This window comes from Varanus komodoensis, unplaced genomic scaffold (genome assembly GCF_004798865.1).
Source record: "Varanus komodoensis strain SLA01 unplaced genomic scaffold, ASM479886v1 scaffold112, whole genome shotgun sequence".
NCBI classification, from domain to species: domain Eukaryota; kingdom Metazoa; phylum Chordata; class Lepidosauria; order Squamata; family Varanidae; genus Varanus; species Varanus komodoensis.
Genome location: NW_025335322.1, coordinates 940,151 through 955,951, shown reverse-complemented (window position 1 = coordinate 955,951; position 15,801 = coordinate 940,151). Strand labels below are relative to the sequence as shown.

Below are 15,801 nucleotides of genomic sequence, written 5' to 3'. Positions count from 1 at the left end.
CCGGCCCGCACGACTTGCAGTGCTGTGGTCCTCTGGGCAGCGCTTCTGCAGCGAAGTCCTGGCATCCGGACGGTGGGACCCCAGGTCTATGGCCAAATCTGGTCTGACCTGGGCCACGCCTGGCCACACTGCCTTCCCGCAGGGACACCCGTTTCCCCCATCTCTGAGTGCTCGGTGGGTTGGGCTAAGTGTGTGGCCCCGCCCCTTTGGCCTGTGGCCCCGCCCCCGTGCCTCAGCCCCACCCACCCCGGAGCACGGTATCCCTGCAGCTCTGTCTCCTGCAAACTGACCATTCCTCTTTAAATATGCATAGGCATGTGGTGTGGGCTATTAAGTAGCTGCGGGTGTCAGGAGGGGCCGAAGCTCTAGGCCCGTCCAGCATGGAGAAGGTCGCAGGGTTAGACCTCCGCCTTTCCAGTTATTTTAACTTTCCTTCTCTGTGCCACAGGGTGGATAAGCGGTGCCCCTTCAGGCAGTTTGGTTGCTCTCCACACAAGGCCTGTTTCGGGGGGGGGACCGAGCAGCCCTCCTCGTGCGAGAAGACGGCCGTTGCGCTCGAGAGAGGCAGTGTGGTGGAGTGGTTAGAGTCCCCACTTGGCCGCCTACAGCGCAGGGTTGTTGTGAAGATACTGCGGACTTTTAAGCCCCCTGGGGTCCCTTGCAAGGGGAAAACAGGGACTATAGATGTAATAAGAAAATTGATAAGAGTACCTCCTTGCTGGGGATGATAGGAGTTGCAGTCCAACATATCGGGAAGGCGCCGAGTTAGAGACAGTTCTCTTAGGGTGCAATCCTATGTATGATTAGCTAGGGAAAAGGACCCTTTTCATCAGCTTTGCAGTTAAGGGCACGATCCCTCAGGAGTGTGTTGGACTACAACTCCCATCATCCCCAGCCTGTAGACACTGGCCAAATGGCATCTGCTGCCCCAGATGCCATCAAAACAGTACTATCCATACAGAAGGAGAAAATATGGGCAGGCTCAGAGGAGCCTAAAGTTTTGCAGATGTTCAGACCCTGAGATTTGCGGGTGTCTGAGTGATGCTCACGGGGACTCTAACCCATCTTCCTCAGTGAGAAAGGGGCCTGCTCAGGGGTCCCAGGATGCCAGTGGGCTGTCTGGGGGAAGCTGACAGAAAACTAGGGAGGAAGGCAAATCAAAGGGAGCAGTTGGAGCCCTCGGCGATATTCTGCGCTGCAACGCTCAGTCGCAGTCCCACGTCCGTCTTCTCTCTCGGCTGTCCATCAAGCCGTTTTCATTATCACTGGGGCTCATTATCCAGGACTCATGGGGAACCTGTGGCTGCTCCAGATGTGGCAGGACTCCATCAACACCCAGCCAAAGGCGGGGATGATGGCAGTTGTGCTCCAACAACATCTGGGAGGCCAATGCTTCCCCACCCCAGCCTTAAGCAAGTCAAAACCAAGGTCATTCATGCCGAGGTTGTTCCTGACTTCCCTTCTTCAGTTGCCTTCAGACGGGGTGGGGGGCAGCGGAAAGAGGGGCTTTTTTGTGTGGTTTTGTTTGTTCCTGATGCATCGCTAGGTTTGGTAGTTTCATTCCGTCTCCGGCTAATTCACTTTTAATGGGCTGTTGCAGCTTAATGTGTCAATAGCTTTATCGCTTTGTCGGTTGCAGTTTTTTTAATGGATTTTGCAAGGCAGCCTTCCCTTTGTCAAGAGGCTGGTTGGGGCTGATATGGCTTGTGGTCCAACACAGCTGGCCAGCTCCATGTTGGAGAACTAGGAACAAAGAAAGCAGAAGCCCATCCCCGATCGCAGTTCGTGCTGCGTGAAAGGCAGTCTGCATATGCTCAGAGGTACCCTCAGAGGATTTAGGATGGAAATAACGATGGCAACAAACAGCAGTTCTCTGTCCATATGCCACGTGTCTTTCCTTTGCCTCCAAGACTCAGCCTGAACATGTTTTTGGTGTCAGCCTTGGAACAAGAGAATAACAAAGGAGGAGACGAACCCTGGGTCAAAACATACCATTGCTTTTTATGCAAGCCTCATGGTTTTGGCACGGAGAACACGACACGCAGCCAAGTAAAGACAGCCATCGCCTCCTGGGGGCACAACCTCTCCCACATATACCCCCCACCCCCAGCCCTGAAGCAGCTTTGAGCCAGCTTTTCTCACTGGTCTCTCCCCACAGAAGCATCTGCTTTCTTTATCGCATTTTTCTCATCGGCTGTCCCTTCCGTCAGCTCAGCTCGCCACAATGTTTTGGCTGGAAGCAACATCACTTTTAGGCCCTGCGATTCGGGTAGCCCTGCTTGGGCACCTGCCACAATCTCACAACACCGGGGAAAGTTGCTTCTCCCCGCAGCTGCTTCCCCCATTGCAGTGGGGTGTTCACCCACCTCTGGTCCTGCCCTAGACGACGCTGGAATGAAGCAGGGAAGGGTGCCTTGCCCAGCAGCCCTGAGATGGAGCTGGCCTGAACTACAGCGCAAAGTCCCCACAAGCACAATGTAGCTCTTCAGGGAAAGTTTCCAGCAGACTCTTCCCTGCTTCACTAGATTTCTCCTTGCAGGGACTTGGGGGTTTAAAATACACAAGCGGCATTCTTTCTCTGTGCCCCATGAAGTAAACATGTACAGCACTGGGGCAGTCCGTTCTCTTTGTCAAAGGCCTGGGGCAGCCTTCCCCAACTGAGTGCCCTCCAGAGGTAAGGGACAGCAACCCCATCATCCCCAATTAACATGACTGGGGATGGTAGGAGTTGTATCCAGCAGCTCTGGAGGATGCCAGGCTGCAGAAGGGTGGCCCAAATTGTTTTCAGGTGATGCGGCAAGCTTGCCCTCGAAGCATAGCCAAAATGACAGGTAAAAAGAGAGGCAGATATGGAAGCCGAAGGACACCTCCGTGGCATTTTATTTATTTATTTAAACAACTTATATGCCGCCCCCTTCGCATAAGCCTCGGGGCGGCTTACAATCATAAATAAAAACAGCATATACATACATAAAATACATAAAATATTGGAAACAGCCTGGCGAGTTTAAAATCAATAAATAACCTTAACCATTAAAATAACGTTTAAATAAAAAGGTCTTGGCCTGGCGCCGAAAAGCAAATAATGGGAGGCGGGGCTGGATCCCGCGCTCTTTTTGCCCCGGAGGTAAAAATGCGGAGGGCCGTTCTCCCCTTTGTCAGCCGTGTGTGGGAAAGCTTGGTTCTTGCGTGCTCGCTTTCGTTCCCTCTCTGCGTTCTTGAGGCGACACTGCTCCGGCTGATTCCACCCATCGCTGACCCTCTCCCCTTCCGGCCGCCCGTCCTCAGTTTCCCAACATCTGCCAGCTGCTAGCCAGTGATCGCCGGGAGCAGAAGGCGAGGGGCGGAGGAGGCCCCGTTGGGTTCTGGGGCACCCCCTTCCCACGCTCGGCCCTCCTGCTTTTGCTTCTGCCCCTCAGCCAGGGGAAGGGAGAAGCAGGCCGTGGGGGAAGGACTCAGTCGTGCTGGCTGGGGACGATGGAAGGTGTATTCCAGCCCATCCAGGTTGCAGGAGGCTGCGGGGGGGGGGGGCAGGTCAGGGGAGGGGAAGCTGTGACTCTCCAGATTGTACCATTCCGGCTCCCATCAACCCCGGCCAGCATGGCCAATGGAAGGGGCGGATGGGAATCAGAGAAGAGTAGAGTTGGAAGGGACCGGAAGGCAGAAAGGGGCGCTCTGAGCTGGGGGATCGGGGCCACGTTGCACCTCCTGGTTTAGATCAGCTTTCCCCAGCCTGGCACCATCCAGGGCACTGGACTGGACCCACTAACAGCCAGGAATCCCAGTCCCCAGTGTCCAGCTCCCATCCAAACCAGGCTTCTGCAACCTGGTGCCCTCTGAGAGAGCCGGGAACGCTGCATTCCAGTGCTCTGGAAGGGCTCCTGGTGGTGGAGCGCAGCTTTAGATGGAACCAGGAAAGAGCGACACCCTGATTGCTGCAGGTCGAATCAAGGCCCCGAACAGGCATTCAGAGCTGGCACAGGTGACCTCACGGGTAGAAAAATGAAAGCAGGGAATAGTGACGCTCTGCAGTTCATTTCCATGAGATGTAGCAGCAGCCGTCCATTCGGATGGCTTTCAAGGGGGAATGGCAAACCCATGGAGGAGAAGGCTATCCATGCTCCTAGTCCTCAAGGTGACGCCCTGCCTCTGGTATCAGAAGCAGCCTGCCTGTGTGCACCGGTTGCTTGGGGAACCGGGCCAGGAGGGTGCTGCTCCTGGGCTTCCCGGGGGCGGCTGTGTGAGCAGAGGCCAGGCTGGATGGGCCCCGGGTCAGATCCAGCTGGGCTCGTCAGATGTTCTGCTGCAGAGCCAGTGGGAAGCTGCCCCTTTAAAGCGGGAGTGGTCCTTCAGATATGCCTCACCTGCCCCAGCCTGGCTGGAAACAAGGTCCTGGATTCTCTGAGGCCGAGGAGCAGACTTCCCAGGAATCTCTGGGAGGCTGGTGGCTGCAAACCTTGTGCAGGTGACCATCTGGAGTGTTGGCCCCGGCACAGGTGCCATTAGGGCAGCGGCCTTCAGCCCAGAAGCTGGGGGCTGCCTGGCCAGGGCTGGCGTTGAAGGTAGGCACGACTGGGCACTTGCCAAGGGCCCTCGAAGGAGAACCCCCGGGACCTGCTTGTCCTCTTCACCACTCGCATCAGCTTCTTCTCCCATGTTCTTTTGCAGAGGTGAGGAGGGCAAGCAAGAGGTGATGCTACCTGCTCACCTTCCACCTGGTGAGCAAGCAACCAGGAGGAGGAGGAGGAGGAGGAGGAGGAGGAGGAGGAGGAGGAGGAGGTGGGATGGCGGGCAGTGGCCCTGGCGGTCACTCACTGAGGGCAGGGATCCTGCCAAGGGTTCTGCCCAAGCACCCTCCAAACCCCCAAGCCGGCCCTGGCCAGGAAGGTGGTCTGGAGCAGTCAGAGGTGATGGCAGCCTGCAGCTGCCTTCTTTAGCTCGTTGTGGGGTTCAGTGAGGCCCAACAGGCAGAAATTCAACAGGCGTTGAAGAAAGCTTTGCCTGTTGAATGCCTGCCTGGTGCACCAGCGTCAAGAGGCCCAGAGCCGGTTTTTACAGCTCACTGTTTCTGGGCAGGGCTTGGGAGGGAAGAGATGCTCCGTGGCTCCGGCGGAGGAGGCTGGGATCCTGGGCTTGCCCGGTGTTCCCCGCTGGGGTGGAGAAACGGGCCCGTCCAGAAACGCTGCGGAGCGACAGCTCCTGCCTCCACCAAGCGCAGCCAGGCAGAGATGGGGACTCACCCAGCCTGGAGGAGCTGTGGGTCGCGCCCCCAAGAGCCGTGCCAGCCCCTCTCCGATCGTCAGCTGAGGCCTTGCGTGGGTCTCCCCTTCTAGCAGGAGGGCTGAAGCAGAAGGGGGCCGAGCAGCCAAAAAGCAACCGCTTCTGGGGCGGAGAAGGCAGTGCCGCCCTGGACTCTCCGGGCCCCGGCTGGAGGGGGGCAGAACCTCACGGCCACGGGCCGGGCCGCGATCCCAGTCCGGTTCCCGGGACTGTCCCGACAGCCGTGCCCCCTTTCCCCGTCCACACCTCCCTCTAGTCTCCTGGCCTCCTTCCTGTCCCACAAGCCCAAAACACCACACCTGTGGACGAGGTGTCCAGGGCCAAAGCCGTGCCCGGCTCTTGGAGCGCCCAAACTGAACTAAGCTGCCACGCGGCCCGCAGGCCCTTCCGCACCCCCGCGGGACGGCTCAGCACGGGGCCACGATCACCGCCTCTCCTCTCCCACTCCCGCAGACGCCATGCCGGTGCCGGATCCCCGAGGGGACGCAGGACGATGGGCCAACGTCAGCTACCGTGTGCGGCAGCCCAGCCAGCCGGAGATCGCACCCCGGAGGAAGAAGCGGGGCTGGTTCCATAAATGCTGCCGATGCTGCTCGGGCCAGGGGGACGACGGCGGCTGGGGGCCTGCGCCCGGAGAGGTGCCTGGGGCGCGGCGGACGGATCCCGTCGTCCGGGGTGAGTTGTGGGGTAACAGGGCAGGCGCCAGCCACAGCGGGGCGGACTTGTAGGGCAAACCAGCGGGGGGGCAGCATTAAAGCCCCAAATTTCGGTGCTCTGGGTCAGCCGCCCAAGGTGCCCGTTCTGGAGCTTTGCTGGGGTTTGCAATTGGTGTTTTAACATTATTTGATCCTTTCTATTATATAAACCATTCTTTTATCATTCTAAATATTTTATAATCAGCAGGACTAGCAGTGATGCAAAAAGCGTTTCCGCTGCGCGTCCATCCGCTCTTTCCTTCTTCCTTCTTGTTGTCGGCTTTATGATTTCAGCTTCATCGGGGCAGAGACCTGACCTCCTGTGTTTTGCAAACCACGATGCACATACCTGGCACCCAGAGAATCTAACACCGTTCCATTTATGCAGCTCGCCCCTTTTAGCACACGTGCCTTTTTTTCCTAAAATGCAGAAACATTTTAATTCTAAGCTGCCATGCGCGGCCTGACAGAGGATGGAATTGTCCTCGGTGGGTGACTTACTTCTTTCTTCCATGGGCAGAGGGCATGCTGGTAATCAGCGGGATTGATCTGATGAGCAGTCGATCTGGGAGCAACCGCCGCGCTCACCACACAGATGAATTTGAGTACGACAACCTCATAATCCGCCGTGGGCAACCCTTTGATATGAAGCTCCAATTCCGGCAGCCCTATGACCCCGAGGAGCACCGCATTTGCCTCGAGTTCCTCATTGGTGAGTAGACTCAGAATCTTTTACATTGCTCTAACACTAAGTTTCTAGTCCTCATGACCGATCTATTATGTTTGGAAATGGGGAAGGGGCAAATGAGGCAAAATGGCTGCATCTCTGTTTGTTTAAGCCAAGTCTGCCCAGGGTCACGTACCAAGAGTTGGCTGAGCTAAGTTGGCTTAGTGGTGAAACTGGTCTGTGCTTGCGACTCATTCTTATCAGCCGCTCTCTGCTCAAGTGGGTGAGGAATTCTGCTGTCAGTGTTGCTGAGATGTGTTGCTAAATTTATTCCGGGGAAGAGTTTGGAAATAGGGCAGGGCTTGCCAGGCAGTCCTCTTGGCTTCCATCCCAGCAAGTCCGGCAATTAAGCACACACATATCTTCCCTCACCCCCCACCACCCGCCACGGATCTCCAGGACAGAATCCGACCCTTTGATTAGTGGTTCACTCTGCAGTTTGGGGGTTGCGACCAGGAGACAGTCTGTCCTCTAGGACAGCCACCCAGACCCCAGCGAGTCTCCCTGCGAGGACCCATGTGCCAGTCTGGAAGGGCAGGACAGAAAATGTAGAGGTGGGGGAGGCCAGACTCTGACACAGTGACACACAATCAGTGTATGATGGGTGTTGTGGTGCAACTCATCCGGAGAGCACCAGCTCCCGATTTGAATTGCTGTAGTTTGGAGGCCTCGTTCTGCACTGACCCCAACCCCCCCTCCGAATTGGGCAAGCAAGGGGGTCTACACTGCAGCATGGCAACATCTGACCCCCCAACCAAGAGAGAGTCCCATGCGCCACGAGAGGGGGAGCCTTGCAAACCACAGCGTGGCATTTCCAGCTAAACCAAAGCTTTGAGCTTGCTTGCTTGCGTTTGCTCTCTAAAAATTGAGCTGTGGGAAAGCATTTAATTGGGCATTTCCCTGCATCCATCCAAGGCCCCAGCAGCATCAAAGAGAAACTGAAGCTGGGGATGATGGACTTTTGCCATAGTACCCCACTAGGACAACCCTATTCGGCTAATCTTACTTAGCCGGCTACTGAAAGAGCACAAAGGATCACCGGCCAATTCCTTGTGTTCTCATGTTCCTTGAGGAACACTCTGCCTAATTAATTAAGCGGAGAGTGACTCATGAGCCCCACAAATGGCCTGTCAGACCCTCTGCTCCCAAGCAGTGGACGGGCAGGTGGGACAGATAATGATTTTTTTCTAATTTTCCCAATTACTAGGAGAGGGGCGGAAGGGTAATTAATTCCCTGACAATCACGCATACATGGCCCGGGGCTTACTCAGAGCAAGCAAATGAGAACACACATGTCCTCTGCCCTTCTCCCTGATTTTTTGAACCGTGTGTCGCTCTGTCGCAACCGCAAATGCCAAGTCTGCATTTCGAGCAGCCCTTGGAAACTGGAGTAAAAGCCACTTGGGGTTTTTTTAAAGAAGTTGGCAACCCCGCTTGCCAAGACTTGACCGCTGAACTTCTCGCCTTCAGCAGGAACAGTCTGGCCGGTGCTGGTCCGTGAGGCTCCGCTGCATTTAGGAACGTGCCCTGAGGTGGGAACCCCGCAAGAGAAGAGTCTGACTTTCCCCTGCCCCTGTCCACTGTTTCTGGACAAAGGCTGCCCCGCATGGCTTCTTTTAGGGCAGAGAGAGGCACTCTGCTGGTTCAGGCCAAGGCTTGGGCTTTTCACAGGGACGAACCTGGTGCCTCGGGGAAGTCCACAAATGGAACACGCCTCCTGCTCTTTGTCCCGCAAAATTGCCTTTTCAGAGCTCAATTGTGCAGACAGCCGTCACACCATTAGCTGTCGGTCTCTCCTTGTCTGTCAAGGTCTCCAATCCTCTTTGCTCGAAGGGATCTAAGCCCGTGGCAATTGTCCCATGTTGTGGTAATGAATCCTCCAGGTTAATTATATGTTCTGTGAATTGCTGTGTTCTATGAGCTATTCATTCATTCATTCATTTATTTCATTTTTATACCTCCCAAAAGCCGGAAGGCTCTACGTCGTAAACGTGATATCAGATAATCTCCTACACTAATCCCCAAATTCTGATCTGGGAGAGAAGGGAAAATTTGATAAACTTTGATCGATTTCCCCTGTCTGGGATCTGACAGGTGTGGCCAGGGGTGCTTGGATCTGTGCTCCAGCCCACCTTGAAGGAGCCTGGTTAGGAAAACAAAATGTTTCCATGCGCTTGTTTCCATTTCATCCTTTCCCTCTCCCACAACCCAAAGGCCCAAAACCGGGGCGAAGCAGCTGCATTCATCCACATAATGTTGGCCAAGGATGATGGGAGCTGGGCCTCAGTTTCCCCACTCCTGTTTTTAGCCTTTCCTGGCTCCCCTCGGCCCTTCTGACAGCTGTGCGGCAGGCCCCGATCCAACCTGTGCAGCTTCTTCCATCGGCTGCATTGCCATGGTAGGTGAGGAAAGCATCATCAGCGAACTGAATTTCTGCCTGTGGCAGAAATTTCTGCCTCTCTGGGGGCTGCCAGGAAAAAGGAGGAGAGCCAGTCCTTCCTGTGGGGCCGGACAGGGTATGGAGCTGATAATTCACTCCTGGAGAGGTCCCTTTTTAAATCATTTTTGAACGTTCTTATGTTCTTTTAAAATGCTCAGTGTTTTACCTATTGTACTTTACTGTGTTTATACTCAGTTGTAAACTGCCCAGAGAGCTTTAGCTACGGGCAGTATAGCAATGAAATTAATAAATAAAACAAAATAAAATCTTGTGCCAGGCAGGCGCACGAGTGTGGGAGGGAAGAAGCGAAAGGAGTCAGGCCGGGGCTGTGGGCCGCACCCATGGGCGCGCAGCCTCTTTTGCTGGTTCCTGTCCTAACCTGTTCCTCAGAGTGGCAGGTGAGGAAGAATATAGGGTGGCTTGAACAAGAGGCGCTGCAATCCCGGTCTGCAAAACCGGCTCCCCAAAGGCCAGCTCTCCACCGCGGATGTGCGGCTCTGGCTGCACGGGGAGGCGTTCGGCATCCTCTTGCGACAGCGCCGGGGCGGCCGCCCGCATCCCCTGTGGCACGCCGGCACCCATGCCAAGCCCTGCCTTCTCGCCACGTCTGCCCCTCGTGGCGGGCTCGGGGGCTGGCTGGCACGGTCTAACTTCGGACTCTCGTCAGCCCCGGGCAGGGGAAGCGACATCTGGCAAGCCTCTGGCCTAGGAATGGAGCAACTGGTGCGCAAGAGAACCGGAAAGTTCGAATGCCAACCATACCCTGGCTGGCCCTGCAAATGGCCGGGGTGCAAGGGAATCATAGAATAATAGAATTGGAAGGGGCCAGGAAGGCCATCAGCTCCACCCTGCTGCTGCTGCAGGACATCAGGTCACACCACCCCACTCAGGTGTCTGTCCAGCTTCTTTTTGAATGTCCCCAGTGTGGGAGAGCCCCCCGCCTCTCCAGGCAGCTGGTTCCACTGCTGTATTGCTCTGCCAGTGAGGAAGCTTTTCCTGACGTCCAGCCTGAACCTGGGTTGTTGCAACTATTTCGTGTCCTACCCTCTGGCATCAGCAAGAAGAGATCTTAGAAACATAGAAACAGAGCGAGTCAGAAGGGGCCTCCCAGGCCATCTAGTCTGACCCCCGGCTCCAGCCGGCTCCACTCTCGACATGCCCACCATGTGCATGTCCAGCCTATCCTTGGACACCCACACCGATGGAGCCTCAACCACCTCCTGTGGAAGCCCATTCCATACCCCAGGGGTCCTAACCGTCAGGAAGTACTTCCTGGCATCCAAATTGAATCTTGGTTCCCCAAGCTTTGCTCCATTGGAGCACGTCCTGCCCTCCACTGTGGGGGGGGGGGAGGTCATGACCCACATCTTGAGCTTCCTCTTTGGGAACTGCTGGCAGAGTGCCGGGAGGACCATGAGGTGCCCACCTGTGCCATCAAACAGCGACTGCCAATACATCGACGGCCACCTCCTTTTCCTGCATTTCCAGTTGCTGTTCAAGACGCTTCCTGGTGGCCTGAGATGCATTTATTTTTTTAAGCAGCTCACAGCAGGACCACGTGCCCTTCCCTGGCTTTTAGGGCCTTTGCGAGACGTTTCAGCACGATTCGAGCAAACATTCACGGCAAGGATGCCTTCAGCCCATCCGGCCAGACCCCCTCCCTGTGCCCGGCCTTTCCGCTCCACCCCTCCCAGGCGACCTGAGGTGAAGGCAGCCTCTTCTTGGCTTCTTCCCCCTTGCATGCCCCTGCAAGATCAACAAACAAGCGAGGCTCAGCTGGAGAAGCCGGCCCAGCCCTTTCCCTCCCCAGACAGCTTTCACGGAGCTTGCTGGGCGTGAGAGTTAGCTGGAGTACACTGAGGTCTGTTTTCGGTTATCTTGCATCAGCCTTCCCCAGTGTGGCATGTGCTGAAGGTGCTGAATTACAGGGCCCAGCATCCCCCAGCTAGCTTTGCTGGGACCTGTAGTCTAATATCAGACTGGGGAATGGTGTCCAAGTGTGGAATCCAATTATTTCTATGACTTTTTCTTCCCTGGATATCTGTCCTTTTTTGAAATGCAAGGTTCAACAGGTTTGGTACATAAGGCACAGTGTTGGCATAATTTGGAGCACGTTATGCACTCGTTTGTGGTTAGCCCAAGGGAGAACAACACCCTTGGTGTGTAGGACTGGAAACTGGTGGCCCTGTAGCCGCAGACTGTGACCAAGCGTATGCTTTATCGTTTCCAGCAAACAGCGTATAAAGGTGAAGGAGCGAAGGTTTAAGGTTCCTATGACTGGGATCTGGGACGTGAGAACCTCGTCAGTTTGGGCATGGCATGCCAACCCAGGGAGGGGATGTCCCGTAGGCCAGACACATGGTCCCTGGGGTTGACATGGGAGAAGGCAGGGCAGTGTAGGATAGCCAGAAATGTTGGTCCCACATTGTGGGGAGAAAGGCCCGTTCCATGCTGGACTTCACTAGGAAAGCAACTGAGACCAGACACTTATGGGGCAGCTCCCCTGTGGAGAAACGCCACACCTTTTGGGGTTCCTGAGCTCAAGAAAAAAGGTAAGTGCAGGAAGCTGTAATGGAGGTGTGCAAAATGATGCCAGGTTGGGGTGAAGGAGAGGTGGAGCTGTTTTTCTCCCTCTCCTGCAGTGCTAGATCTCAGACGGGCCATCCCAGGAAGGTGATGCGTGCGAGGTCCAGGGAAGAGGAAAGGAAGGGCTTTTCTGCATGGAGGGAGTTCGGCCAGGGAATTTGCTTCCCTGGCATGCAGCCACGGACCCCAGTGTGGGCAGCTTTAAAAAGGAACTGGAGAAAAGTGGCATTCTTTCCCTGGCAAAGACAAAGCCATCGTGGTTTCTTTCTTTCTTTCTTTCTTTCTTTCTTTCTTTCTTTCTTTCTTTCTTTCAAGTGATTATATCTTGTGTTGTATTCACCATGGTTAGTTTTGGTCTTTAGAAACCAGGATAAGAAACAATGGTTTGTTTCTCATCCTGGCTTGTTGTGTTGTCTGAACCAAGGATCGTGCTTTCCGTGGTCCTGGTAGGCAACTTCACAGAGTCCATTGGAAAAAGCAGCCATCTATTTGTGGACCAATGAGCAAGAGGCAGGCCACATAGGCAGGGAGTGATTCACCTTGGGATTGAACTTCAGGCACAGTGGCTGATGGGATACATGCCAACAGCAGGAGGATGGTAACCGCAACAAAGTGGAAACCACTCGGATGTCTGTCAGGCTGATCACGGTAACAAACTGTGAACTGTGGTAACCACAAAGGGTCGCTTGAGCTGTGTGAACGCAGCCTTCGTCTGGCCAGCTGGGGTGTGGTTCTTCCCTTCACCCCAGAAGCACCCAGAATTTAGTCTCCAGGGATGCCCACCCCTGGCATGGAAGCGGTTTATAGATGAAAGAGGGCAAGTCCACTCCTCTTCAGCATCTCCGATGCCTCTTCCCTCTGGCAGGTCCTTCACCCCAAGTCTCCAAGGGCACCCACATTCTGGTCCCCGTGGGCAGCTCCCTCTCCGGCATGGGCTGGTCGGCGGAGGTGACCGACACCGGAAACAACAGCATATCCCTCCGGGTCTGCACATCCCCCAACGCAGTGATCGGCAAGTACCAGTTCAGCGTCAAGACGCGGAGCAAGGCAGGCGAATACCCGGCGCCCTTTGACCCCCGCAACGAGGTCTACATCCTTTTCAACCCCTGGTGCCCTGGTGAGTATCACGACCCGAGGGGAACATTTCCCCCGAGAGGCTTTTGGGTTGGAATTTTAGCCAGTAACCGAACCAAAAGAGTTGATCGACAGAAAAGCAGCAAGTTTGATTTTTACCACTTATTTTTAATGCGAGTTTTCAGACGGGCCCCATTTCAAAAAAGGCGTCTTTTCTGTCCCTTTGCACAAGGCTGGGCAGAGCGAGCTGTTTTTGGGAGATGTGGGTCCATGTCTGAGAACAGACAGGGAATGACTATCACCAAAACCAGGGGTCAGCAACCTTTAATACTCAAAGAGCCATTTGGACCCGTTTCCCACACAAAAGAAAACACGGGGAGCCGCAAAACCCTTTTGACATCTAAAATGAAGATAACGCTGCATATATCGTTTTTTACCTTAATGCTATGTATATCTTCATTATGATTTAGCTGCAGCTCTTGTTCAGTCACTAAAAACTGTTATTTTTAATCTTAAATTATAAACTAGTAGGACTCCTTTCATATATTTTGAATAGGAGAACAGCTTCCTGAAGAGTCAAAGTCAGTGCTAAAGGGCTGCGTGCATTAAACAGCAAACCCCATAAGTTCGTCAGCAGTAAATCTGCCCAAGTATCGTTAAACGTTTGGTTTATTCAGAAACTTTTCTTTTCTTCGATTTATCCAAGCGCTGTGCTGGCCGCACCACCATGCCGGCACGGGCCGTGGATCAGCCGACAGGGCCGCAAATCAGCCGGCATGGGCCGCGGATCGGCAGTGGCTGTGACGCGAGCGACGGAGCCACGGCAGAGGGATTCAAGGGCCACATGCGGCTCCAGAGCCGCAGGTTGCTGACCCCTGACCAAAACGATTGGATTGGGATGAACTGGTGCTCACATTTGTGACAATAACATTGAGAAAATCGAAACTCACTAGTTTCAAAGGGAAGGATACGAGCATGTGACTACAGTCAATGGGACTGAGACACGTTTGACTCTGGCTGGGTTGTGCCTGAAACATTTTAGAAGTGGAGAAGCCCGCAGAAATGCGGATAAACATAGAAACAGAGCGAGTCAGAAGGGGCTCCCGGGCCATCTAGTCTGACCCCCGACTCCAGCCGGCTCCACTCACAACAAGCCCATCATGTAAAGACAGTGATTCTCACATGCTCCTGTCCTGATTCTTTGTTTGCATGCGGAGAGACCCATTGCAGGGCAGAAAGTAGTGCAAATCAAACCCCAAAGAGCCCTCCCCTTATTGAAACTGGAGATGAACTTAGTTTGCTTCGGGTAATGCGAACTAGTGATCAGAGCGAGACGAGATCAGGGGCAGCAGTGCGCCAAGAGTTCCCCTCCTGTGGGGGTCTGCTATTCCTGTCTCACACCCCCACTGCTGTTTTTATTCCTGACCTCGAACAGAGGTAGGAAAGCAGAGGAAATGTTGGGTGGGGAAAGGAAATTTTTTATCTTGCATGGAATATGTGGGGAAGGCACCAAAGAAAATACAGCCCGTGGCCAGGGAAAGAGAGAGAAGGAGATAATGTTCTTTGGGCTTGCCCTGCGGCAGCCATCTAGACCAAGGCTAGGCAGGCAGCAGCCCTCCTGGTGTTTGCATCCCACTCCCAGAATTCCTGGCGCTCGGCCATGTTGGCAGGGACTTCTGGGAGTGGCGGGGGGTGTCCAGAACACCAAATGTTGCCTTGGCTATTCTTTTCTTTCATGGTTCTCTCCTATTTTATTTGTAAACCCCTTGTGAGACGCTGCCTCCTTCCAGGGGTGGGATATGAAGATCTCCATCTTAAAACTTGAATGGCTGAGTGAAATTCAACGCCATTGAACTCTTCTGGCCTGAAAACACATCAAGGCAGAGTAGAGTGGGGTGGGTAAGAGTGTCGAATGTCGGCCAGAAAAGTCCCAGGTCAAAACACCCATCAGCCTCTGAAATGCACAGGTTATGGATCATTCACGTGCACTCCAATTATACCACCTCGCAGGGTTGTTGTGTGGATCAGGTGTCCCGAGTTCCTGGATGGAAGGCAAGATGAAAAATAGGACTGAGTTTGCAGCTAAACAGATAGAAAATGACTCTGTGGAATCACTGTTAAAAGTTCCACCTGTTAAAGTTCAGCCTGTCTTAAGAAATCCGTCTTTAATAGGCTTCCATGACACCGTGTTTTCACAAAGCTTTCCACAGAGTGCTTAACAAAGCAATATAAAATTGCACAAGGTGTTAATGATAAGAAAACGGCAATCTAATGACAGCGGAATAACATAACAAAGTTAAGAGCACGTTCTAAAACATGGGCCAGAATATCCCCTTACTGCTTAAGCATCGTGGACACTTCCCCTAAACGCTCCTCCTCCCTCACACCCTCAGAGGATCCCGTGTATCTGGAGCAGACCAGGTCCTTAGAGGAATATGTCCTGAATGAGACCGGAAGAATCTACTACGGGACTGAAAGCCAGATTGGGGAAAGAACATGGAACTATGCTCAGGTGAGTCGCTTGTGGGTATTTGGGGGGGTGCCAAAGGGTACAGAGGGTTCGAATCAAAATGGAAATCATTTTAGAGAGCTCTTTGGGCAGCTTTCCCCAGACTTGCGCCCTCCAGAGGTGTTGGGTTGCCGCTCCCATCATTCCCTGCCAGCACGAGGATGATGGGACTTGAAGTCCACCACCTCTGGAGGGCCGCCATTGGGCATGAGGCTGTTCAGCGCTATCAGGGTGCCCGAGCAGTAACGCAATCAACACAACGGGCTCTCGGGGGCTCCTTTTCGCCTGGTTTCTCGCTTTGCCACCGTCCCGGGGTGTCCGTTTTGGCATCGAATTGTGAGCTTCCTCCATGCCTGCCTTTGGAGCCGTTTCCGTTTGGTTTGGAAGGTACCACAAGCCACGGAGGTAACAGAATATCTCGTGTGGCTGTTTCCGTGTCTGCGTGTTCAGCAGCGTCTGGTCCTTGCAAAACGGGCGGGAGGAACGCCAA

The 15,801-nt window shown here is 54.2% G+C and overlaps 1 protein-coding gene across 2 annotated transcripts in view; it reads left to right on the top strand.

Annotated features, from left to right (window-relative positions):
• Positions 1-15,801, top strand: part of TGM1 (transglutaminase 1) — a 33,556-nt gene that overhangs the window by 6,766 nt on the left and 10,989 nt on the right. For both annotated transcript variants that reach the window (XM_044420971.1, XM_044420972.1), the window contains exons 2-5: positions 5,734-5,955; positions 6,496-6,687; positions 12,594-12,845; positions 15,196-15,314. In XM_044420971.1, coding sequence (XP_044276906.1) covers positions 5,739-5,955; positions 6,496-6,687; positions 12,594-12,845; positions 15,196-15,314 — 780 coding nt within the window. In that variant the 5' untranslated portion in view covers positions 5,734-5,738. The remainder of the gene's footprint in view (positions 1-5,733; positions 5,956-6,495; positions 6,688-12,593; positions 12,846-15,195; positions 15,315-15,801) is intronic.